General features: G+C 43.2%; 4 protein-coding genes across 4 annotated transcripts; all 4 read right to left on the reverse strand.

The window, feature by feature from the left end:
* Positions 1–1,810: 1,810 nt before the first annotated feature.
* Positions 1,811–4,240, reverse strand: LOC135883073 (protocadherin gamma-A5-like). The gene has a single exon (XM_065410109.1). The coding sequence runs from the start codon at positions 4,238–4,240 to the stop codon at positions 1,811–1,813; it is 2,430 nt and encodes an 809-aa protein (XP_065266181.1).
* A 3,142-nt stretch (positions 4,241–7,382) lies between these two features.
* LOC135882924 (protocadherin gamma-B5-like) lies at positions 7,383–9,863 on the reverse strand. The gene has a single exon (XM_065409953.1). It carries the CDS (start codon positions 9,861–9,863, stop codon positions 7,383–7,385), a length of 2,481 nt encoding a protein of 826 aa, XP_065266025.1.
* Positions 9,864–18,785: 8,922 nt separating this feature from the next.
* LOC135882082 (protocadherin gamma-A4-like) lies at positions 18,786–21,212 on the reverse strand. Its single transcript, XM_065408856.1, has one exon. The coding sequence runs from the start codon at positions 21,210–21,212 to the stop codon at positions 18,786–18,788; it is 2,427 nt and encodes an 808-aa protein (XP_065264928.1).
* Positions 21,213–23,013: 1,801 nt separating this feature from the next.
* On the reverse strand, positions 23,014–25,554 carry LOC135883007 (protocadherin gamma-B5-like). The gene has a single exon (XM_065410034.1). The coding sequence runs from the start codon at positions 25,465–25,467 to the stop codon at positions 23,014–23,016; it is 2,454 nt and encodes an 817-aa protein (XP_065266106.1). The 5' UTR covers positions 25,468–25,554.
* Between the last annotated feature and the right edge of the window lie 374 nt (positions 25,555–25,928).

The following is a 25,928-nucleotide window of genomic DNA, read 5'->3' on the forward strand; positions in this document are numbered from 1 at the left end:
GTATGGCCTCGGGCCTAGGATATCAAAAAGATTGCCTAAAGATGCAGGATGAACATCTTGGTGGACAATTTTGCTCCTCTGGCAAAAAGGAACTCTTTACCATAAGGGCAAAGCTTGTCTGTATGGGAGACAGAACTTTCTTGGGGCTAGTCCAAGACTTTAGGAGTAACCCCCCCCCCCCTCCACTAAGGATAATAACAAACCGCACCACCTTCCACTCCAAGTGTAAGGCACATTTCTTTAACCTTGCCTTCTTTAACAGAGAACAAAGATAGATATAAGTCATGTCACTTAATACACTACTGGAAAGAGCTCAGATACTATGGTGATGAGTGCAGTATAAGAGCCTATATAAAATAGAATAGAATAGAACTATTTATTAATGGAGATATCCCATCTCCTAGAACTGGAAGGGACCTTGAAAGGTCATCAAGTCCAGCCCCCTGCCTTCACTAGCAGGACCAAGTACTGATTTTGCCCCAGATCCCCAAGTGGCCCCCTCAAGAATTGAACTCACAACCCTGGGTTTAGCAGGCCAATGCTCAAACCACTGAGCTATCCCTCCCCCCCAATTAAGTGTTCTAAATAGGAAACATCACAAGGAATTTTGAAAATTTCACTTATAAACCCAATCGTCAAAGAACGCCACCAGGATCCAACATAAGGCTCTGATAAATTGCTTTTGTATATGAGTCAGAGTTCACTGCATTACCACCGACCAAGGGGGATTTAATATAGTGACTAGTTAGCTCTAATTTCAAATATATAATTGTGACTATGTAGGAGAATGTTTTCTCTAATAATAAAATTATTACAAAGTCATGCTATAACCTCCTTTATAAACGTTGAATCAAACCATTAAATGTTTCAAGGCCCAACGGTAATACACAAACAACAAAAAATATAGACATTATCACATATTATAATGATGCCATATATCATAGTTTCATAATTCTGCATTTCTGACATTTACATAATAATAATAATAGATACGAGTGGAATTTAAATGAGTTTGGTTTAAAAATTGGATTAATCCTCTTAAAGCTGAGAGGTATATCTTCACCAGACAAGTCAATAATCTACAAATAATTATAAAGTAATGATTATGACCCGACTCAGCAAAGTATCTGTATCAATAAGGTTATTGACTTGTTTACATGTATACAGGTGTCTTAAGGAGCGTGCTGAATGAGTGCTTATATAACGTGCTGTATAAAAAAATGTCCATAACTTTCAAACGTGAAAGGCCAGACTATTGGGAACATGTATATCAACAGGGAAACAAAATTAAAAGAACATGAGATAAATTATAGGACAAAACTATGATTTTACACGTGATTAAATTATATTATAGAAAAAATAAGGTAGTTCTTTTACTACGTTAAATTTAAGAGGTTCACGGTCTTCAAATCAAACTGTCTTCCAATAAAATTGAAGTACTATATACACTGAAATTTCTGTACTATCCCAAGTAGGTAACAGATATATGAAGATACAGGAAGAGAATCTACTTTCAAACAAACATTAAAAGGGTGTAATTTCACTGAAAAAAGAGAAACATATATTGTGCCATTTAAAAAGAAAAGGTAGATGATTGAAAATATATCAAAAGTCACACATATCCTAATGCCCCGAGAGCCAACCCTTGCAACACAGAAAACACAGTTCACTATTGACTTCAGTGGGGCCTGGAATTACCTCCTTTCCTTATCTCACAAACAAACATAAAGCATCATTTCCCTCTCATTAGACATTGCCCGAGAAATTAACATTATATACTTTCGACCCACAGAACGAAGACACAATAACCTTAGCTCACCTGAACAGAGGTCCGATCCCCGTTACTAATGCTTACATCCTCAATAACTAGAATAGGATCCTTTATCTCACAAGTTTGCTCACTACTCAGAGTATTTGAATAGTTTGATTTGGGAAAGTTGAACTGGCTCTTTCTGGAGTCCGTGGTTAGAGAAACCTCATGTGAGTAGGAGTGAAGAAAAGCTCTGACTCCATCGAGCCCCACAAACTGCGAGACGGGAACTCCACTGAAAGTCACACTCGAGGAGTCAAACAGCTGCGAGTTTTTCCACCTGCGGAGCCTCAGGGCCAGTAACACTATGATAAAGGTAAAGAACAAGCAGGAAACGGAAGCCACAGCGATCACCAAATACAAGGTGAGGCTGGACTGGGGGTCTGCAGGAGCTGAGAGGCTGCTTAAATCGGAGAGGATTTCGGGGATGCTGTCAGCCACCACCACCGTGACAGTGGCCGTGGCAGTGAGAGGGGGCTGCCCGTTGTCCTTCACTAAAACCACCAGACTTTGCTTGAGCGCATCTTTGTCGAGAAAGTAGCGCGCTGTCCTGATCTCGCCGCTGTGGAGTCCCACACAGAAGAGCCCCGGCTCTGTAGCCTTCAGCAGCTGGTAGGAGAGCCAGGCGTTCTGCCCGGAGTCTGCATCCACCGCCACCACCTTAGTGACCAGGTAACCCGGCTCGGAGGAGCGAGGGGCCAGCTCCACTCCCGTGGAGCCATCGGTGGGAAAGGAGGGGTGTAAGATGTGCGGGGTGTTGTCATTCTGATCCAGTATAAAGAGAGTGATGGAGACATTACTGCTGAGAGGTGGGGAACCCCCATCCTGAGCCTGCACTTGGAACCGAATCTCCCGGAACTGTTCGTAATCGAAGGAGCGCAGAGCGTAGACAGCCCCAGTCTCGGAGTTAATGGAGATGGAGGAGGAGAGCGGAGCTTCCTGGATCTGAGTTCCAGGAATGGAGTAAGTGATTCGGGAGTTGTCCTCCAAGTCGTAGTCACGCGCCGTCAGGGAGAAAACGGAGGCTCCTTTCGGGTTATTCTCCGTGAGGTAGGCGGTGTAGGATGTTTTATCGAAGAAGGGGGCATTGTCGTTCGTGTCTAAAATCCGGAGTGGGATCGTGGTGGCTGTAGAAAGAGGAGGAGTCCCACTGTCCGTGGCGGTCACTGTGATGTTGTATGCTGCCACCTGCTCCCTGTCCAGAGCTCGGTCTGTCACCAGACTGTAATAATTATCCAACGATTTCCTCAGCTGAAAGGGGAGGTTGCCGGGTGTGGAGCACGTGACTTCCCCGTTCTCTCCGGAATCTAGATCTTGCACATTTAAAAGGGCGATCACAGTCCCGGGAGGAGAGTCCTCAGGGATCGAGTTGACCAGAGATGTGATTGTTAATTCTGGAGCGTTGTCATTCACATCACTAACAACGATCAGTATTTTCGATCTGTCGAAAAGGCCTCCCCCGTCATGGGCTTGCACCTCCATTTCATATAATGCGGATTCCTCAAAGTCCAAGTTCCCCATGACTGTTACTTCTCCCGTCCTAGAATCCAAGTGGAATATTTGGGAAGCTTTCTCCACGATTGTTCTGAATGAGTATTTTAATTCGTTGTTGACTCCTTCATCCGGATCAGTGGCTTTTACTGATACCACCGTGGAACCTTTCGGCACATTTTCCAAAACCCTCGCTGTATAGATAGCCTCAGTGAAAACTGGGGCGTTGTCATTTGCATCAAGAACAATAATGCGAATTTGCGCAGTGCCGGACTTGACTGGTTCTCCCCCGTCAGTGGCTGTGAGGATTAGATCGTGAACAGCTTGTTCTTCCCGGTCTAGAGACTTTTCCAGCACCAGTTCGGCATATTTCACAGCATCGGTTATAGTTTGCACATCCAGAGAGAAATGCCTATTATTGCTCAGTTGATATATCTGGATAGAATTAATTCCCACATCTGGATCCTGCGACTGCTGCAGGGAAATCCGGGTCCCCACAGCTGTTGTCTCGCTGATTTTTAACTCTAATTTCTCTGATTGGAAGCCTGGAGCATTGTCATTAATATCTGTGATTTCAACTTCAACTGGAAAAAGCTTCGCTTTATCCTCACGAAGAACCTCAAACTTTATCAAACATATCTCTATCCGGCCACAGATCTCCTCTCTGTCTATTCTGTCTGTGGTGTATAAATGGCCACTCTTAAAATTCAAAGCAAAATACTGACTCCTACCTCTGGCAACAATGCGGACACCGCGGTCTGAGAGCTCTTTTAGATCCAGTCCCAAATCCTTTGCTATATTCCCCACGAAAGAGCCTTTGTGCGTTTCCTCCGGGATCGAATAGCGAATCTGCCCAGAAACCGCCTCCCAAACGGTAACCAATAAAAAACAAAACAGGGCTCGCCGTTTGCAGTCCCGGAGACTTTGTATATCCTCCATTTTTCTCCGGATGTATATAGTGCTCTGATTCCCAGTCAGGTATGTATTTTCTTTTAGCCGCAGTCCTTTGTTTTCGCAATCACTGATGTTAAAATTAAGACTGTTTCATAGATATTTCTCAGTAAAATCCCTCTGAGTAAGTGTGACTCTGATCTCTGAGTTCTGTGCTGTGTAGCTGCGGGCGGGGCTGGCTGGATCTCTCTTCCCATTTCTCTGCCTGATTGGTGAACAGCGGCGCTCAGAGTCACAACCAATAACTGCATTAAAAAAAAAATCCAACACCTTCCTATCTGTTTGTTAATTAATCTTTTCTCACGACTATTTATGTACAGTTACTTCCTCTATTTAAAATGTATACACTTACCAATACGCCTATTTGAGTTTTACATGGAATTACGTTAAGTAAATAGTCCTTGATAAGCAATGATTTAAGTAGAGTTCGTTGTGCTAAAGGAACACAGATGTATTATTTATTTCCCAGACAAGAGGGTGATATCACAGTTGTATTTGCCTGAATAAAATACAGCTCCGTGTATAAATTTGTCAGGAGCTCACAAAGATATTCTAAAATTGGCTCCGCGTTCTGTTACACACTTTGCTTTGAAACTATATTGAAGTTCCCTGCCAACTATGGACTGTAGCATATTGGTAAATGGAATTTTTAAAATGTCAAATGTTATAATCCTTCAAATAGTCCATCACTGACTGACGCCTTTCCTTCAAAACTTCTAACAGGATGATGAGAGTATAATTTTCACATTCCATAAATCTCAGGTAAGACAGTTACTGCTACAAAATGTATATCAGCAACGCGCAATAGTATCAGAACTTTGGACATAGTGCTGCGCAATTCAATAGGCACTAACCACAGGTTGGTACCAAACATTTACAGTACTACACCGAAGAGAAATAACGCAAACATATAAAAATAGAATTAATCTAACAACCTTTTAGTTCACATGATTATACATGATTATACATATTCATGAATATCATTTTTCATTGTCTGAATAATTTAATTAAAAATAAGAGAACACTGCCAACTTAATAAATTTGTTAGTCTCTAAGGTGCCACAAGTACTCCTGTTATTTTTGCGGATACAGACTAACACGGCTGCTACTCTGAAACTGCCAACTTAAGTGCAAGAGTGTAATAAGAAAAGCCAAAGAGGAGTTTGAAGAACGGCTAGCCAAAAACTCCAAAGGTAATAACAAAATGTTTTATAAGTACATCAGAAGCAGGAAGCCTGCTAAACAACCAGTGGGGCCCCTTGACGATGAAAATACAAAAGGAGCGCTTAAAGATGATAAAGTCATTGCGGAGAAACTAAATGGATTCTTTGCTTCAGTCTTCACGGCTGAGGATGTTAGGGAGATTCCCAAACCTGAGCTGGCTTTTGTAGGTGACAAATCTGAGGAACTGTCACAGATTGAAGTATCACTAGAGGAGGTTTTGGAATTAATTGATAAACTCAACATTAACAAGTCACCGGGACCAGATGGCATTCACCCAAGAGTTCTGAAAGAACTCAAATGTGAAGTTGCGGAACTATTAACTAAGGTTTGTAACCTGTCCTTTAAATCGGCTTCGGTACCCAATGACTGGAAGTTAGCTAATGTAACGCCAATATTTAAAAAGGGCTTAAGGGGTGATCCCGGCAATTACAGACCGGTAAGTCTAACGTCGGTACCGGGCAAATTAGTTGAAACAATAGTAAAGAACAAAATTGTCAGACACATAGAAAAACATAAACTCTTGAGCAATAGTCAACATGGTTTCTGTAAAGGGAAATCGTGTCTTACTAATCTATTAGAGTTCTTTGAAGGGGTCAACAAACATGTGGACAAGGGGGATCCGGTGGACATAGTGTACTTAGATTTCCAGAAAGCCTTTGACAAGGTCCCTCACCAAAGGCTCTTACGTAAATTAAGCTGTCATGGGATAAAAGGGAAGGTCCTTTCATGGATTGAGAACTGGTTAAAGGACAGGGAACAAAGGGTAGGAATTAATGGTAAATTCTCAGAATGGAGAGGGGTAACTAGTGGTGTTCCCCAAGGGTCAGTCCTAGGACCAATCCTATTCAATTTATTCATAAATGATCTGGAGAAAGGGGTAAACAGTGAGGTGGCAAAGTTTGCAGATGATACTAAACTACTCAAGATAGTTAAGACCAAAGCAGATTGTGAAGAACTTCAAAAAGATCTCACAAAACTAAGTGATAGGGCAGCAAAATGGCAAATGAAATTTAATGTGGATAAATGTAAAGTAATGCACATTGGAAAAAATAACCCCAACTATACATACAACATGATGGGGGCTAATTTAGCTACAACGAGTCAGGAAAAAGATCTTGGCGTCATCGTGGATAGTTCTCTAAAGATGTCCAGGCAGTGTGCTGAGGCGGTCAAAAAAGCAAACAGGATGTTAGGAATCATTAAAAAGGGGATAGAGAATAAGACTGAGAATATATTATTGCCCTTATATAAATCCATGGTACGCCCACATCTCGAATACTGTGTACAGATGTGGTCTCCTCACCTCAAAAAAGATATTCTAGCACTAGAAAAGGTTCAGAAAAGAGCAACTAAAATGATTAAGGGTTTAGAGAGGGTCCCATATGAGGAAAGATTAAAGAGGCTAGGACTCTTCAGTTTGGAAAAGAGAAGACTAAGGGGGGACATGATAGAGGTATATAAAATCATGAGTGATGTTGAGAAAGTGGATAAGGAAAAGTTATTTACTTATTCCCATAATACAAGAACTAGGGGTCACCAAATGAAATTAATAGGCAGCAGGTTTAAAACAAATAAAAGGAAGTTCTTCTTCACGCAGCGCACAGTCAACTTGTGGAACTCCTTACCTGAGGAGGTTGTGAAGGCTAGGACTATAACAATGTTTAAAAGGGGACTGGATAAATTCATGGTGGCTAAGTCCATAAATGGCTATTAGCCAGGATGGGTAAGAATGGTGTCCCTAGCCTCTGTTCGTCAGAGGATGGAGATGGATGGCAGGAGAGAGATCACTTGATCATTGCCTGTTAGGTTCACTCCCTCTGGGGCACCTGGCATTGGCCACGGTCGGTAGACAGATACTGGGCTAGATGGACCTTTGGTCTGACCCAGTACGGCCTTTCTTATGTTCTTATGTTCTTAAGAGAAGAGACACCATAACTAACGTGATAATGCAAAAACTCACCTTGAGAAGAGTTTCGGACCCAGATTTGGGTGCTTCAGAACCACAATTATTCATAACTAAAATCCCAGAGTTGTCATTGCAAAGGATATTCTCAGCTGTAACGTTCTGGTCACTACTTTTAAGCAAGTTAAATCCATTTTGCCCGCAGTCTGTAGCCAAACACAAATTATAGGAATACGGCAAGGTCCCGTCTTTGTAATCTGGTAGGAATCTGGGATCAGCCTTGGAATAAAGAGCAGGCCTGACATACTGAAGAATAGAGGAGCCTTTTGAACTTCTAACTTTCATGGCTATCACCACTGTAATTGTAATTAGAAATAAAAATGAGATCAAGGCTAAAGCTAACACCAAGTAAAACTGTAAATCAGACTGAGGTGCCGAGTCACCGGATTGGTCGCTCATTTCCGGAAGAGCCTCTTGGAAGTTCTCAGCAAACACCAGGTTGAGAGTCACTGTGACGGAGAGAGGCGGCTGCCCGTTATCTTTCACCAGGGTGACCAGCCTGTGCTTCACAGCATCTCTGTCCGCAAAGGCGCGGGCTGTCCGGATCTCCCCGGTGTGCAGCCCCATTCTGAAGAGCTTCGGTTCCGTGACCTGGAGCAGATGGTAGGAGAGCCAGGCATTGTGTCCTGAATCAGAATCCACCGCCACCACCTTAGTCACCAAATAACCTGCCTCGGCCGAGCGAGGGACCATCTCGAACGAGGCGGAGCCATCGGCTCCGAGGGAAGGGTACAGGATGCGAGGGGCGTTATCATTCTGATCCAGAATAAACACCCTGACGGTGACATTGCTGCTGAGAGGCGGGGACCCGCCGTCTTGGGCCTTCACTTGCACTTCAAACTCCCGGAATTGCTCGTAGTCGAAGGAGCGCTGGGCATAGATAGCTCCGGTCTGGGAGTTAATGGAGATGTAGGAGGAGAGAGGCACCTCTTCGAGGCTGCTGCTCAAGATGGAGTAAGTGACTCGGGCGTTCCGGTCCAGATCCCGGTCTGAGGCTTCTACACTGAAAATAAAGCCCCTCGAGGGATTGTTCTCTGGCACATAGGCGGTGTAGGAAGGTTTCTCAAAGACAGGAGCGTTGTCATTGATATCCGAGATCTGCAACAGGATGGTTTTCTGGGTGGAGAGGGGGGGAGAGCCTTTGTCTGTGGCTGTGATTGTGATATTGTACTCCGGGGTTCTCTCCCTGTCTAGGGTGCTGTCTGTGAGGAGCTTGTAGTAATTATTAGAGGAAGATATTATTTTAAACGGCAAATTATCTTGAATGCGACAGGTGACTTCTCCATTTCCTCCATCGTCTCGGTCACGGGCTTTCATCAGAGCTATCACTGTCCCGGGCACTGAGTCTTCGGGAATTGGACTCGACACGGATGTGAGTGTCATTTCGGGTGTATTGTCGTTCTCATCCAGAATTTCTATATGAACTTTGCAGTGGTCAGTGAGACCTCCCCCATCCCTCGCTTCTACACCCATTATATAATTATTTGCTTCTTCAAAATCCAGAAATCCTTTTGTTGTGATTATTCCGTTACCAGAATCTAAACTAAACAGATGTCGTGAACTCTGCGGTATGTTGCTGAAATAATATGTTATTTTGGCATATGAACCTTCATCTGCATCAATGGCTTTAATCTGGAGCACTAAAGAGCCCTTTGGTAGATTTTCCTTCAGGTTGACTTTGTAGATCTCTTCAGTGAATACAGGGGGGTTGTCATTAGCGTCAGTAACAGTTATTTTAATCTGAGCTGTTCCAGTTCTGACTGGATCTCCCCCATCCACAGCCGTCAGGATCAAGTGATGGGAACTCTGCTTCTCTCGATCCAAAGGTTTCTCTAACACCAATTCTGCCTCCTTTTTTCCATCTGGATTTTCCTTCAGTTTCAATATAAAATACCGATTTGGACTGAGCTGGTAACCCCGCAGTGAATTGGCTCCAACATCGGGATCTTGCGCAGGTTCTAGAGGAAATCGCGCACCAGGTTGTGCTAATTCATTAATTTCTAAATCCATATTATTTTTAGTAAACCGCGGTGCATTGTCATTCATGTCCTGGATTGCGACATTCACGTGGAAAACATTCAAAGGGTTTTCAACCACAGCTTCTAAATTTAGGAAACAAATCGGTGATTTCCCACATATCTCCTCCCGGTCTATCCTGTTGTTCACATAGAGATTGCCATTTTCCCCATTCACACTGAAGTATGGCTTTTCCGAATTGACACGCAGCTTTCGCTGAGGCAGCTCTCTGCCATTTAACCCCAAATCCTTAGCGAGATTCCCCACAAGGGAACCTTTGGCCATTTCCTCGGGAATGGAGTAACGAATCTGCTCGGAGACCGCCCGGCAGAACAAAGAGAATAAAAAGGGAAAGAACAGTACTTGCCCTGTGACTGCCCGGCCCGGCTCTCTGTGTCTGGTTTCCATATCAGCCACTCTCGGCTCTGTTTTCCTTGCCTCTTTTATTCTGAATCGATTCTCCGTTCCAAATTTCCCTCGGCTTGTAAGAATCCTCGGGGTCGGCAATGAAATATAAATGAAATATATTCCCCTGCTAGATTATAGCAATCCGGGAGGATTTGGTTTTTCCGCGACACTGTGTCTTTCTGCTGCGTTTCTTCAGAGATCTGCACAGTATAATAATGTAATAGCTCTGCAAGAGGCTCCGTCCAATAGGTCCCTGGCTGCAGCCCTGACTCCGCATTGGCCAACAGCGGCACTCTGAGTCTTAGTGAGGGAACTGCAGGCGAAATGCTCACATCGGAGACGGAAATACGCAAGACCCCGCAATATCACTAAGCATAAATTCTTTCATAAACTAATTTTTTGAGAGTTAAAAAATCATCAAGATCTGAGAAGTGGAGACTCCGCAGACCAGGTCAATTTATAATAAACCAACTCCGAAGGTAAGATTCTCATCGGAATGTTGCAAATTTAGTTTTCCTTTCAAGAGTACAACCGACTTCTTTACCCTCTTGATTTAAAATACAACATGTAAGTGTCTGTTGGTGTAAAAAAATGCCATTGCATGCATTTTCAGCGTTATAAGTAATTTCAGGTGAGGCAGTTTAGTTCCGTCATATCCTCATTCGGTTAGATTATTTGTAAATTTCTGTTGTTGCCATGGGCGATAACATGATTTTCCTCGCTAGAGAGCAGAGAACGTTAATTATGTTGGAGGCTGAATGTGGAATTTATTAAGTACATTCACAGTATGCTTCTCTGAAGATGGAACTATCTTACTTAAAACCCTTTGTTCACGGCTAGATGTACCCATTCTTATTTTATTTCTAAAATAATCTCCCGGTATGTGTATGAACGAGGCCTGGGACGTAAGGTATAATTCTGTTCTCGCAGAGGTCAACAGCAAATATTTTATTGCTTCAGTGGTGTCAGGATTTCTCCCTTGAGAAACAGTTCCCTTCCCAGCTCCGACACAAAACTCCTAGGCAGGGGCTGAGTTTTCGTAAAGGCGGGGAGGGGGCACAAGGCCCCGCCCCCTCCTTTGCCCACGAGGCCCCGCCCACTCCTTTGCCCACGAGGCCCCGTCCCTGGCCAAGCCGGATCACGGAGCTCTGGCCTCTCCACCTGCTGAGGGTGGGAGGTCCGAGAGCATCCCCCGGTGCTCTGTCTCCGTCTCTCTCGCGGGACCCCTGCCCACTGCAGGTGGAAGGTCCGCGCTGGCTCCCCACAGCAGCTCGCGCGGTTCTTACCCCTACCCGGCTCCGGCTTCCCGCCTGGCCTAAGGTGCCGAAGAGCCACCCGGGCAGCTGTGGGGAGCCGCGGACCATCCATCTGTCCTGGGCGGGGACATGGGTCGGGGGCTGCTCTCGGCTCCCCCGGACAGGGCAGGTGGAGGATCCCCGGCTCCGGTTCCCAAGGCCGCTGTTGTCTGGGCCAGATCCAGCTTCTGTTCCGGGCAGCCTGACGGGGGGCGGAACCTCAGGGGGAAGAGGAGGGGCAGGGGGCCGGGCCCTAGCGAAAAAAGTGGACGGACCTGGAGGGCCATGGTCCATTGGTCTCTGCTGTTCCAGCACCCCTGCTAAGTGCAATATTTGGAAAGTTAATTAGTCAAATTTTTCAAATTTGGAGCCTTCAAGTTAGGTACCTAAATCCATACTGAAGATCCTAAATAAATGTCTTGATTGTCAGCGACACTGAGCAGCTTCAGCTGCCGCTCACTTCATTTGGGATCTGTGAGTCCCCGCCTACTGGAATATGAGGCCTTTTATATAATTGACTAAATATTGATTCACACGCCTAATAACAACGTTTGAACACTTTGATTTAACCTATCTGTGCCTGAGCTTTCTCGTAGTTAATTTGGGAATAATATAACTTTCCTAATTCACAGGATTGTTGTTAGACTATATTAATCATTGTTTGTAGTTTACTGTGAGCCTGATCCAAGGCCCACTGAAATCAATAAAAATAAGAATCCCACTGACTTCAATAGGTTTTTGGATCAGGCCCCTTAAAATGCTTGCATGGAAGGGAGTATATAAGTGTGAAGTATCACAGAGATGTTCTGATGAGAACAGACCAATAGAGTACAAAAATTATGAGAGAACTAAAAATAAGAGATTTTACTTTTTTTTTCTTATAGGCATTCCATATTATAATCCAAGTCAGATACCAAAGAGGACATTTCCTTATGAACAAAACAAACAGTTATCAATAGAAATATTAGGTACTCCACATATGAAACATTTTATGGAATAGTGAAAATATTGACATAAAATTATTCTTTTAAAAATATCAGTAGGTGAAGGGACACAATGCAGGTCTTCAATACATTTCTTTAGTTAGTTGTCAGAATCCATTGCAATATCTCACACCAAAGCATTTCATCTAGTGACTAAACACATATGTGATGTCAGAGAATGACTGTCCCTAAAGAAACTACTAGAAAGATGTGTGAGAAACTTTTCTGTATTAATTATTATAAAGTAATTATATAGCCCGCTGAAGAAACTTTTAATCAAACATTAAAATGTGTTTAGGCCCAACAGGAAGACACAAACAAAAACATATAGCAATTAATCTGACATGTTAAAATGATAGGATTTATTTATGCTAGCTCCATAATTCTGTATTTATTACATTTACAATATATATATCAGTACGGGCTAGATAATGCCATGTATGTATGGGACTGAATTAAATTTGTAGATTGAATATTAAAGTAGATTCTTTCTTTTAAAGTTGAGAGGTCCTCTAATCAGTGAGTCTTCTTTAAACATCCACATTTTATTTGAAAATGTAGAATTTTAAACATGGTAAAAGCATTGATGTGTGTTCAAAATTCAAATAAGCAGGGACAATTTCACAAGAGAGGAAAAAATATTCTCCTAATCCAAACAAATAACAAACATTTTTCCATAAATCCACAAAATTGATAGATACTTGTGTAATTTCCAGCTGAAGAATACATATTTTAAAATACATATAAACTGGAGGAGATGATAACCTCACACAGTCTTCTCTATTATGTGTGAAAGCACAAAGAATGTTATCAAATCAATGACCAGAGGTCCTTAAATGACCTGCCAGTCAGAAACAGAATGGCAATAATGGCCCACGTCAGGGCCAAACCTTCAAATAGGCCCATTGCTTCAAATTGTGCAGCTCGACATTGAGGGACTATCTAATGCAAAGTGTGATTACCTCACAATGATCCCGCAGATTCAAAATATCTATGCCCTTGAGGTACAAGAAACACACCTGGAGAGTGAAGGCCAGTGATAGAAGATCAATAGAGTCCACATGTCTGCAAGCCATCACCCTACATATGGACTTGTGACGTACATAAAATATGACCTTAAAGATTCCATCGAAGTCCTACCTATTATGAACCCCTACTCAATCACCATCAAGAATGACTATCTAACAGTCATTAACTTATACAAGCCACTGTCAATGAAATGGTCATGTCCAGTTTTACCAACACCAAGCCATCCTACCATCTATGTAGGAGCACATCCTGGGCTTTCACTGAAGACCAGCACCTCCTCTCCAATGCCAAATACTGTGGCATGTTCAGATCAGCCGGATGGAGGCAATGCTATACTCCTGACATTTGTTTTGTGTCACGTGACATCTGTGGTCACACAATACCATTGAAAAGGCCAATTCTCAATGACTTTGCCAAGAGCAAACACAGCCCGGTCATGGTTTGCACAAGCCTACAATTTTCACTCATTCAATCCTTCCTGCAACTGCCCTGGAAAATACAGTCTGCTGACTGGCCCAGCTATGTGGTGATTGTAGACGGCTCGATAAACCAGATTCCATTATATTCAGCTAATTACCACCACTTTGTAGGCCTACTAATATTGGCCACCAAATGAGCATTGCATGGGGCTTCATAAAATCATTAACTCCTTGTTGGACAGAAGAGAGCGAGGCACTCTTCCAGAAATATCAAGCTCACAAAAGCCCCAGGAGGAAGGTTACTAGTGGAGTTCCTCAGGGATTGGTCTTGGGACCAATCCTATTTAACATTTTTATTACTGACCTTGGCACAAAAAGTGGGAATGTGCTAATAAAATTTGTGGATGACACAAAGTTGGGAGGTATTGCCAACACAGAGGAGGACCGGAATATCATACAAGAAGTTCTGGACAACCTTGAAAACTGGAGTAATAAAAAAATAGGATGAAATTTAATACTGTGAAGTGCAAGATAGGGACTTAGGGACTAACATCAAGAATTTTTGCTATAAGCTGGGGACTTATCAGTTGGAAGTAACAGACGAGGAGAAAGACCAGGATGTACTGGTTGATCACAGGATGTGTATGAGCCAGCCACATGATGCAGCCATGAAAAAGGTTAATGCAGTCCTAGAGTGCATCAGGCAAGATATTTTGAGTAGAGATAGGGAAGTGTTAGTATCATTATACAAGGCACTGGTGAGACCTCATCTGGAATACTGGGTGCAATCCTGATATCCCATGTTTAAGAACAGTTTGAATTCATCTGTCTCCCATGTTTAAGAAAGATGAATTCAAACTGGAACAGGTGCAGAGAAGGGCTACTAGGATGATACAATAAATGGAAAACCTACCTTATGAAAGGAGACTGAAAGAGCTTGGCTTGTTTAGGCTAACCAAAAGAAGGCTGAGGGGAGATATGATTGCGCTCTATAAATACATCAGGGAGCGAGAGGAGTTATTTAAGTTAAGCAGCAGTGTGAACACAAAATTCTTCTGTGTGTGTGACACTGGCAGACCAGGTACCATCTCATTCCAAGGCCCCTAGGTCTCAACTGAACACTGAGCAATACATAGTTGAAAACCAGACTGGCTCACCTGTGTGTTAGCCTTGTTAAAATAGAAGTTAAATTTATAAGAATGTGTTTAGAGCTTAGACTTTATGAAATGCTTGTAGGATGCTGCACGTATTAATCTCACTTATAACATCTGTACCCCATGTTATAAGGTTATATAGAGTGTTTGCACTGTAATCCTCTGTAACTGTAACTCACCAAACAGGAAAGAAGCATTAACTAATGTGAAATGCTGACTTCCACAGAAGGTGTTAGGTCCTGCCCTCAAGAAGGCCCACTGAAACCAAATGAGGCATTGTAAAACATCAAATACTTCATTAATTGCACTCCTCTCCCCACTCCCCCATGAAGAGGAGACATGAGCATGAACTCATCCCATCAGCTTGAACTCTGAGGGGAAGAGAATAAAAATCCCAGACAAAAAGAAAATGGATCTCTATGCTGCTTGCACTTTGGAGAGGTCAGAATTTCTAAGCATAAGCAAGGGACCCCCAGTTGCTTAGCCTGAGTTAGCCCTAGAGAAAATATAGGGTTTGCATATTACAGCAGCTTGTACTACCTTTTGGAACCCAATTGTAATGCTCTTGATTCACTACAGACAGCTTGACAGTGTGACATTTGGAAAGATGCTTAGGCCAAAATTTTCTAACTTAGATGTAAATCCATCATTATAAATATAAATAAGTGATGCTGGCAAACCATGTGCCAATTGATGCGAAGGTCCCCAAGTCTCACACTGACAAATACATAACTGGAATCAGTGTGGCTCATGTGTGTGTCAGTATGGTTAAAAAAAAAGTATTAGAACGATAGGAATGTGTTTAGTTTTTAGAATTTCTTCTTCTTCTTTCGTATGGCTGGTGTAGAGCAGCAACTACAATTTCACCTGAAGTTGATTGAGCCAAATGGCTACATTAGGAGTAGCAGAATTTATTGAATGCTTGTGAGTTGCTGCATGCGTTAATCTCACTTATAACATCTGTATCCCATATTGTAAGGTAATATTTAAGTGGTTGTAGTGTGAGCCTCTGTGCCTGTGTAAATCATCATTCAGGAAAGAGACATTAATTAATGTGAATGGCTGATCTTACCAGAAGGTGTTACACCCTTCCTAAAAGAAAAGGTCTATCAATATCAAACAGACTATACTGAGATATTGCAACTGGAATTTTCCTACCTACCATCAACAAGAGGATGCTGTTGTTCTGCCTCCTTCCCCTGAAGATGTGCCATGAAGTGGCCTCCTCCCATCGCTGAGTTTGCAGTTTAGAGCACATGTCAGGAAGTGGACAAAAACCCCAAACAAAAGGAACTAGCTGCTTGGAGTGTGGGGAGGAAGTATTTCTATGCATAAGCAAGAGACTCCTAAGCTGCTTAGCATGGATTAGCCCTAAAGGACATATAGAGGTTGCTTATTATATAAGATTCATTTACCTTTTGAAATTTAAGATTATAACTCATCTTGTATATATATTTACCTGCTTTAACTTTGTAAATAAACTAATTTCCTTTTCCGAACAGTCTGCCCTGAGGTTGGTACTCACACTCTTGAATCACTACAGGCAGCGTTACAGCTTAATTTTGAGAGATTTTGAGCATCTGTAGCTCCCATTGATGTCATTAGGATTTGTGGAGCTCAGAACCTACCAAATGTGGCCCCCCACTTGATGCCTAAATATAGGTTTATGTGTTTAGAAGTTTGAAAAGCTCAATCTCCGTCCGTGTCTCAGCTTCCTCATCTGTCAAATATGTAGAATATACATTTCCTACCTCACAGGATTGTTGGGAATCTTAATTAAATAATTATTATCTGTAATGCACGGTGAGATCCCTGGTTAGAAGGCACTATATAAGCTGTAATGTGATGTATATGATGATGTTCTTATTCACATATTATGATGTTCTTAATGACAGCAGTTCAACATACAAAGAATCAAAAGCTTTAAGGTAACTCAAGATTAAGATAACACATGTAATTCCATAATTGAAATTTAGGCCATGTCCCAAGAAGACACTGTCTTCGGGACAAAACTAAAATGTTCCAGAGGAGTTCCAAATATGAGACATGGAATGCTGAAATTATTCATTGTAAACACATTCATTAGAAGATATCACCAGATGCAAGGATACAACATATGCCTCTGATAAATTTCTTTTGTAATATCCCTCAGCCCGCGCCTCTTCCTGCAGCCCCCATTGGCCTGGAGCAGCAAACCGCGGCCAGTGGGAGCCGCGATTGGCCGAACCTGCGGATGTGGCAGGTAAACAAACCGGCCTGGCCCACCAGGGGCTTTCCCTGAGCAAGCGGCGGACCGGCTTTGAGAACCACTGCTCTACAATATTGCATACATAAAGTTAAATTGTCATTTTCAAATGAAAGATACCTACATTGAAATATACAAAAATATAACTACATCTATATAACTGTTTATAAACAGACAAACACAACTTTATTTCCTTTTACTTCCACATAAATCCTTCATTTTTCTTCTCATTTGATATGATTCTAGAGACAATCAGTATATCTTCATTCCAAGTACAAAGATCTAAAGATGCTAGGTCAGCTGAATCAGTGCCTCTATATGGAAATTTAAAAAATTGTCTTTTCTAAACATTAAAAACAGGTGCCGGAATTTATCTCTAATTAAAATAAAAGCAACGACAATAAAACCTGATGAGTAAATCTTCACCCACAACATTTAACTCGCAAAGGCCAGACTATTGGAAACAAGAAAATCAATGCTGCAGACAACTGCAAAGAATTTCAGATTAATTAATCAGCATAATTCTGCACTAACATAATTCTAGATTACAACAATAAAAACAAATTGAAGTCATATGACAGTGGGATTAAATTAACTGTGTGAGAAAAATTATTGTTGTCCCTGCAGTGGGGTAGATTTGAAGCTCATCAACATCTCATCAATGTGCCTTCCACTAACCTTAGTATTTCACATACTCAGAAATATCTGTATATTTGTAACTTCCCAAACTGGGTCTCAAGAAATCTTAAAAAGATAATGTTGTTTAAAACAAATATTCAATAAAGAGTAATTTCATTTAAAATAATAAAGGAAAAGGATGTTTGTGCCAAATTCATGGCTATGAAAAACACGTCATGGACCGTGAAATCTGGTCTCCCCCTGTGAAATCTGGTCTTTTGTGTGCTTTCACCCTATATACTGATTTCATGGGGGAGAAATTGTGGGTCCTGACCCAAAAGGGAGTTGTAGGGAGAGTTGCAGTATTGTTGTTCTTACTTCTGTGCTGCCTTCAGAGCTGGGACACTGGAGAGCGGCGGCTGTTGGCCGGACACCCAGCTCTGAAGGCAGTGCCCTGCCAGCAGCAGCACAGAAGTAAGGGTGGCAATAACATACCATGCCACCCTTATTTCTGCACTGCTGCCTTCAGAGCTGGGCGGCCAGAGAGTGGCAGCTACTGACTGAGGGCCCAACTCTGCAGACAGCAGTGCAGAAGTAAGGGTAGCAATACCACACCATGACATCCTTACTTCTGTGCTGCTGCTGGTGGCTGCTCTGCCTTCAGAGCTGGGCTGCTGGCCAGCAGCCACCATTCTCCAGCTGCGCAGCACTGAAGGCAGCACTGCCAGCAGCAGCACAGAAGTAAGGGTAGCAGTACCACAACCCCCCCCCCCCACAATAATCTTGTGACCCCTCAGCCCCACAACTCCTTTTTTGGTCAGGACCCCTACTATTACAACACCATGACATTTCAGTTTTAAATAGCTGAAATCATGACATTTACTATTTTAAAAATCCTATGACCCTGAAATTAACCAAAATGGACCCTGAATTTGGTACATTCATAAGTAATCAAGACACAATAATACCCTCCTCCCCTAGAGCAAGCCATATGTACACTGTATTTTCTCAGTCACAGAGGGCTTGATGCTACACTTATTGAAGTCAATGGCAGAACTCTCACTAACCTCAATAATGCAAATTCAGTCCTCTTTAATCCGTACTTTTCAACTAATTGCACAGTCCATGAGGAAGACTAAACTTATATACTATAAACTAATAGCAAAAAGACCGATTATGTTAGCTCACCTGAATGGAGGTCTGATCCCCGTTACTAATGTTTAAATTTTCAGTAACTAGAATAGGATCCTTTATCTCACAAGTTTGCTCACTACTCAGAGTATTTGAATAGTTTGATTTGGGAAAGTTGAATTGGCTCTTTCTGGAGTCCGTGGTGAGAGAAACCTCATGTGAGTAGGAGTGAAGAAAAGCTCTGACTCCATCGAGCCCCACAAACTGCGAGACTGGAACTCCACTGAAAGTCACACTCGAGGAGTCAAACAGATGCGAGTTTCTCCACCGGCGGAGCCTCAGGGCCAGTAACACTATGATAAAGGTAAAGAACAAGCAGGAAACGGAAGCCACAGCGATCACCAAATACAAGGTGAGGCTGGACTGGGGGTCTGTAGGAGCTGAGAGGCTGTTTAAATTGGAGAGGATGTCGGGGATGCTGTCAGCCACCACCACCGTGACAGTGGCCGTGGCAGAGAGAGGGGGCTGCCCGTTGTCCTTCACTAAAACCACCAGACTTTGCTTGAGCGCATCTTTGTCGAGAAAGTAGCGCGCTGTCCTGATCTCGCCGCTGTGGAGTCCCACACAGAAGAGCCCCGGCTCTGTAGCCTTCAGCAGCTGGTAGGAGAGCCAGGCGTTCTGCCCGGAGTCTGCATCCACCGCCACCACCTTAGTGACCAGGTAACCCGGCTCGGAGGAGCGAGGGGCCAACTCCACTCCCGTGGAGCCATCTGTGGGAAAGGAGGGGTGTAAGATTTGCGGGGTATTGTCATTCTGATCCAGTATAAAGAGAGTGATGGAGACATTACTGCTGAGAGGTGGGGAACCCCCATCCTGAGCCTGCACTTGGAACCGAATCTCCCGGAACTGTTCGTAATCGAAGGAGCGCAGAGCGTAGACAGCCCCAGTCTCCGAGTCGATGGAGATGGAGGAGAGCGGAGCTTCATTTATATGTCCTTCATTAATAGAGTAGGTGACTCGGGCGTTCTCCTCCAAGTCGGAATCATTCGCTTTCAGGGAACAAACGGAAGCTCCTCTGGGATTGTTCTCTGTGATGTACAAAGTGTAGGATGGCTGGTTGAAGATAGGAGCGTTGTCGTTTATGTCTGAAAGCTGTACTAAAATAGTTGTTGTTGATGATAAAGGAGGAGTCCCTCGGTCTGTGGCTGTGATAGTTACACTGTAATTCGAGACCCGCTCCCTGTCCAGTGATGTGTCAGTCACCAAACTGTAGTAATTGCCAAATGACTTCTGTAACCGGAATGGAAGGTTGGCTGGTATGGAGCACGTGACCTCACCATTCTGGCCGGAATCTCCGTCTTGCAAATTTAATATCGAGATTACTGTTCCGGGGGGAGAATCTTCAGAGACTGAGTTGAACAGGGAAGTGATTGCAATTTTCGGGGTATTATCATTGACATCAATAACCGTTATCAGAACTTTGCACCTGGCGGAGAGATCTCCAATATCCTTTGCCTCCACTTCCATTTCATATAATGAAGCTTCCTCGTAGTCCAGGTCACCTATCGTTGATATTTCTCCTGTCCTAGGGTGAAGCTGGAATATCTGAGACGCCTTTTCTGTAATTTTTCTAAATGAAAAGGTCACCTCAGAATTCTGTCCCTCATCCCGGTCAGTGGCGTGTATTGTAATTATCAAGGACCCTCGAGGCGCGTTTTCCAAAACACCCACTTTATAGACCGGCTGAGTAAAAAGCGGTGCATTGTCATTGGCATCCACAACCACAACACGGATCTGAGCAATGGCAGATCTGACTGGATCTCCCCCGTCAGCTGCTGTGAGAGTTAATTTATGGACAGTCTGCGTTTCCCGGTCCAGAGACTTTTCCAGCACTAGTTCCGCATATTTAACACCATCAGATCCAGTTTGCACATCCAGAGAAAAGTGTTTGTTATTGCTCAGTTGATAGCTCTGGATGGAATTAATTCCCACATCTGGATCCTGCGCCTCCTGCAGGGAAATCCGGGTCCCCACAGCTGTAATCTCACTAATTTTTAACTCTAGCTCATTCGCTTGGAAGGTGGGAGAATTGTCATTAATATCTGTGATTTCAATTTCAACTGCGAAAAGCTTCACTTTATCCTCAATAAGAACCTCAAAAATTAAGAGACACTTCTCGATCCGGCCACAGATCTGTTCTCTGTCTATCCTTTCTGTGGTGATTAAATGGCCGCTCTTAAGATTCAAAGCAAAATACTGAGTCCTACCTGTGGAAACAATGCGGACTCCGTGGTGTGTTAGCTCCTTTATATCCAGTCCCAGATCCTTTGCGATATTCCCCACAATGGAGCCTTTCTGCATTTCCTCGGGAATCGAATAGCGAATTTGCCCAGAAACCGCCTCCCAAACGGTAGCCAACATAAAATAGAACTGGACTCTCTTTTTGCAGACTCGGAACCTTTGTGTATCCGCCATTTCTCTTCCGATGGGTATGGAACTCCGATTCCCGGGTCACGGCTGAGAGTATTTTCTCTTATCTTTAATCCTTTGTTTCCGCAGCCACTGATGTTTTAACCAAGACTGTTTTATATAAAATTCCTGCAGCCATGTTCCCTTTACAATCCCTCTGAGTGAGTGTAATCTCTCATTGTTTTGCGCTGTGTAACTGCGGGGCTGGGCTGGCTGGATCTCTCATCGCGTTTCTCCACCTGATAGGTCAACAGCGGCGCTCAGAGTCTCAACCAATAACTGCAGGCAATGATTTAAAAATCCGCCTTTTAATCTGTTAGTTTAAATCTCTAGCGCTATGTATACCGAATGATGTTTATATTAGAAATAAACTCATATGAGTTTTCGATTACGTTGTTTTAATGCGGACAGTTCCTTATCCGTTTTACATAAAGATCACGGTGCTATTGAAATACTGATGTGCCATTTAGCTATATAACTAGAGTGCGCAGTCACAGTTTTCTTTGTCAGAATGAAGCAAGTCTATTGGTGTCAAGGACTCACAAAGATATACAAATATGAAAACACCAAGTGGTGTACACATTTCCTGTGAATTATTCAGAGCCTCCTTTAGTTTCCTTACTCCCCTTCAAATAGAGATTTGAAGAACCATGATATCATAGGCACGTTAAGGGATATTTGTAATTGTAACATTGTATTTCCATCTTATTATCAATAAAACCTGTTATTTTCAACCCGTGAGACCAGAATACCTGAGATATATAATTGTGTATAATGGGAATAGCTGACGGTCCCTTTCAAATTAATATATCTTACATGATGTATTATACCACTAAGCAAAGAGAAATGGTATTCCCAATGTTTGTTCCTTTTCGGTGACCTAACAGATATCCCGAGCGGTTTTGTTTTCTACGTGTTAATGCAGAATTGCGCTTTGATTTGATTTGGTATTGATGTTCCCTAATGATTAAGGACGTTAACTTATTGTGAATTTGAATGGAAAAATGATTCATTTAATAATTATTTGAATAAGTATCTCCTTAAATGTCCGAAAAGTCTCATTAGAAGATGATATTAGAAGAATTGGAATATATTTACAGCATGCCATAAATTCCAGGCAGGTAAATTATGGCTGGAAAATTTAACTCATTGATGCACAGTCACATCGCAGCCAAAATCAAAACCCTGCCAAAACACAAACACGCAATTCTCCCCCTGGAAAGATGATAAGAAAGAGGTGACAGATACTTAATGCACTATTGGAAGGTGGTCTGATACTGCACAGATCAGGGAAAGATACGAATCTATATAGCATAGAATAGAACAAACAATTTTTGCTTCTACAAATCTGCCACTAAACAGCAGGTGCCGACAATCCTTTGGTACTAAAACTTGGAGCACCTGATAACAACAATTGCACACAAGGAAACACAGGGAAAAAAGAATTACTCTGAAAAGATCGCAATATAAACGACTCTATAAATTTCATAAATATCACACGACAATGTGCTCACTTAAAAATCAAAGTGTAGACTTCACCTCGAATATGTCAGTGAAAAAATTCACCAGTGGAAGCGTTCGGGTGTCAGATTTTGAACTCTCTAAACCAAAATTACTGCTTAAAATTAAAATCGCAGCGTTGTCATTACAAAAGATATTCTCGGCTGTATTACTCTGCCCATTAGTTATCAGAAAATTTAATTCATTCTTCCCAGCGTCCTTAGCACAACACAGTTTATAAGAATATGGCAAAGTCCCATCATCGCAGTTTGGTAGAAATCGGGGATCTGCCATGATGGAATAAAGATTAGAACTGATTTATTGAAGAACAGGGGAATTCTTTGATCTTCGGAATTTCATGATTAAAACCACTGAAACTGTTACTAGGGGGTGAAAGCAGATTAGCGCTACAGCCAGGACCCAGTAAATTAATTAACGCATTAATGCAAAAACTCACCTTGAGAAGAGTTTCGGACGCGGATTTGGGTGCTTCAGAACCAGAATTATTCACAACTAAAATCCCAGAGTTGTCATTGCAAAGGATATTCTCAGCTGTAATGTTCTGGTCGCTACTTTTAAGCAAGTTAAATCCATTTTGCCCGCAGTCTGCAGCCAAACACAAATTATAAGAATACGGTAAGGTCCCTTTTTCGTAATCTGGTAGGAATCTGGGATCAGCCTTGGAATAAAGAGCAGGCCTGACATACTGAAGAATAGAGGAGCTTTTTGAACTTCTAACTTTCATGGCTATCACCACTATAATTGTAATTAGAAATAAAAATGAGATGAAGGCTAAAGCCAACACCAAGTAGAACTGTAAATCAGACTGAGGTGCCGAGTCACCCGATTGGTCGCTCATTTCCGGAAGAGCCTCTTGGAAGTTCTCAGCAAACACCAGGTTGAGAGTCACTGTGGCGGAGAGAGGCGGCTGCCCGTTATCCTTCACCAGGGTGACCAGCCTGTGCTTCACAGCATCTCTGTCCGCAAAGGCGCGGGCTGTCCGGATCTCCCCGGTGTGCAGCCCCATGCTGAAGAGCGCCGGTTCCGTGGCCTGGAGCAGATGGTAGGAGAGCCAGGCATTGTGTCCTGAGTCAGCATCCACCGCCACCACCTTAGTCACCAGATAACCTGCCTCGGCCGAGCGAGGGACCATCTCGAACAAGGCGGAGCCATCGGCTCCCAGGGAAGGGTACAGGATGCGAGGGGCGTTATCATTCTGATCCAGAATAAACACCCTGACGGTGACATTGCTGCTGAGAGGCGGGGACCCGCCGTCTTGGGCCTTCACTTGCACTTCAAACTCCCGGAATTGCTCGTAGTCGAAGGAGCGCTGCGCATAGATAGCTCCGGTCTGGGAGTTAATGGAGATGTAGGAGGAGAGAGGCAGCTCCTGGAGGTTGCTGCTCAGGATGGAGTAAGTGACTCGGGCGTTCCGGTCCAGATCCCGGTCTGAGGCTGCTACACTGAAAATAGAGGCCCCCGAGGGATTGTTCTCTGGCACATAGGCGGTGTAGGAAGGTTTTTGAAAGACAGGGGCGTTGTCATTGATATCTGAGATCTGCAACAGGATGGTTTTCTGGGTGGAGAGAGGGGGAGAGCCTTTGTCTGTGGCTGTGATTGTGATATTGTACTCCGGAGTTCTCTCCCTGTCCAGGGTGCTGTCTGTGAGGAGCTTATAGTAGTTAATAGAATATGATATTATTTTAAAAGGCAAGTTGTGTTGAATACTACAACTAAGTTCTCCATTTTGTCCGGCATCTGGATCAAGAGCTTTGATCAGAACTATCACTGTTCCTGGCGGTGAGTCTTCGGGAAAAGGACTGGATAATGATAAAATCGTCACTTCCGGGGCGTTGTCGTTCTCATCCAGTACTTCTATATAAACTTTGCAGTGATCGGTCAGCCCACCCCCATCCCTGGCTTCCAATTCCATGGTGTATTCATTTTTCTCTTCAAAATCCAGGATCGCTGTATTTGTAATTTCTCCATTCTCAGGGTCTAAATGGAATAATTTGCGGGTGTTTTCCGGTATGCTGTCGAAAAAGTATGATATATGGCCATTTAAACCTTCGTCTTTGTCACTGGCTTTCACTTGAAACACTAAGGAGCCCTTTGGTAGATTTTCCCTCAGGCTGACTTTGTAGATCTGTTCAGTGAATACAGGGGGGTTGTCGTTGGCGTCAGTAATTTTAATCCTAACCTTAGCTGTCCCAGATCTGACTGGATCTCCCCCATCCAGAGCCGTCAGGATTAACTGGTGGGAACTTTCCTCCTCCCGATCCAAAGACTTTTCTAAGACTAATTCTGCTTGCTTTTTGCCATCTGGGCTCTCTTTCACTGCCAGGGTAAAGGAGGGGTTTTTATTGAGTTGGTAATTCTGCAGTGAGTTGATCCCAGAATCCGGATCTTGCGCAGATTCTAGTCGAAATCTCGCACCCGGCAGCGCTGATTCGCTGATTTCTAGATCAATGTCACTCTTTATGAACCACGGGGCATTATCATTAATGTCCTGGATTGCGACATTCACGAGATAAATATTTAAAGGATTTTTAACCACCGTTTCGAATGTCAGGACACAAAGGGGTGTCTCCCCGCATATCTCCTCCCGGTCTATCCTGTCATTCACATACAGGTTGCCATTTTCCACATTCACACTGAAGTATTGCTTTTCAGAACTGACACGGAGGTTCCGCTGCGGCAGTTCTCTGACATCCAACCCCAAATCCTTGGCGAGATTCCCCACAAGAGAACCTTTGGACATTTCCTCAGGAATCGAATAACGAATCTGCTCCGAGACCGCCCGGCAGAACCAAGAGAATAAGAAAGGAAACAACAGTACCTGCCGTGTTACTGCCCATCCGGTCTGTATGTGTCCGGTTTCCATCTCACTCGCTTGCACTTATGCTCTTTTCCTTTCTCTTTTATTCCGTTTAGATCCTGTAGTTGAAATCCAGCCTGTATTGTAAATATTCCCAGCGATGAAAATAAAATAAAATCCCTTTATTACTCCAGTTGTGCATCCGAGTCCCGATGGAAGGTTTCTCTGAGCATCAAGGCTGTGTGCGCTTTTGTCTCTGCTCTGCACTATGTGATTGAGCAATCACCCTGCAGCCGGCTCCAATGGATCTCCGGCTGCAGCTCCGCGCCGTATTGGCCAACAGCGGCACTCTGAGTCTCTGCCGGAGAACTGCATCTCGAATGATATGATAAAAGCCAGGACGT

The sequence above is a fragment of the Emys orbicularis genome, chromosome 8, assembly GCF_028017835.1.
Source record: "Emys orbicularis isolate rEmyOrb1 chromosome 8, rEmyOrb1.hap1, whole genome shotgun sequence".
NCBI lineage: Eukaryota > Metazoa > Chordata > Testudines > Emydidae > Emys > Emys orbicularis.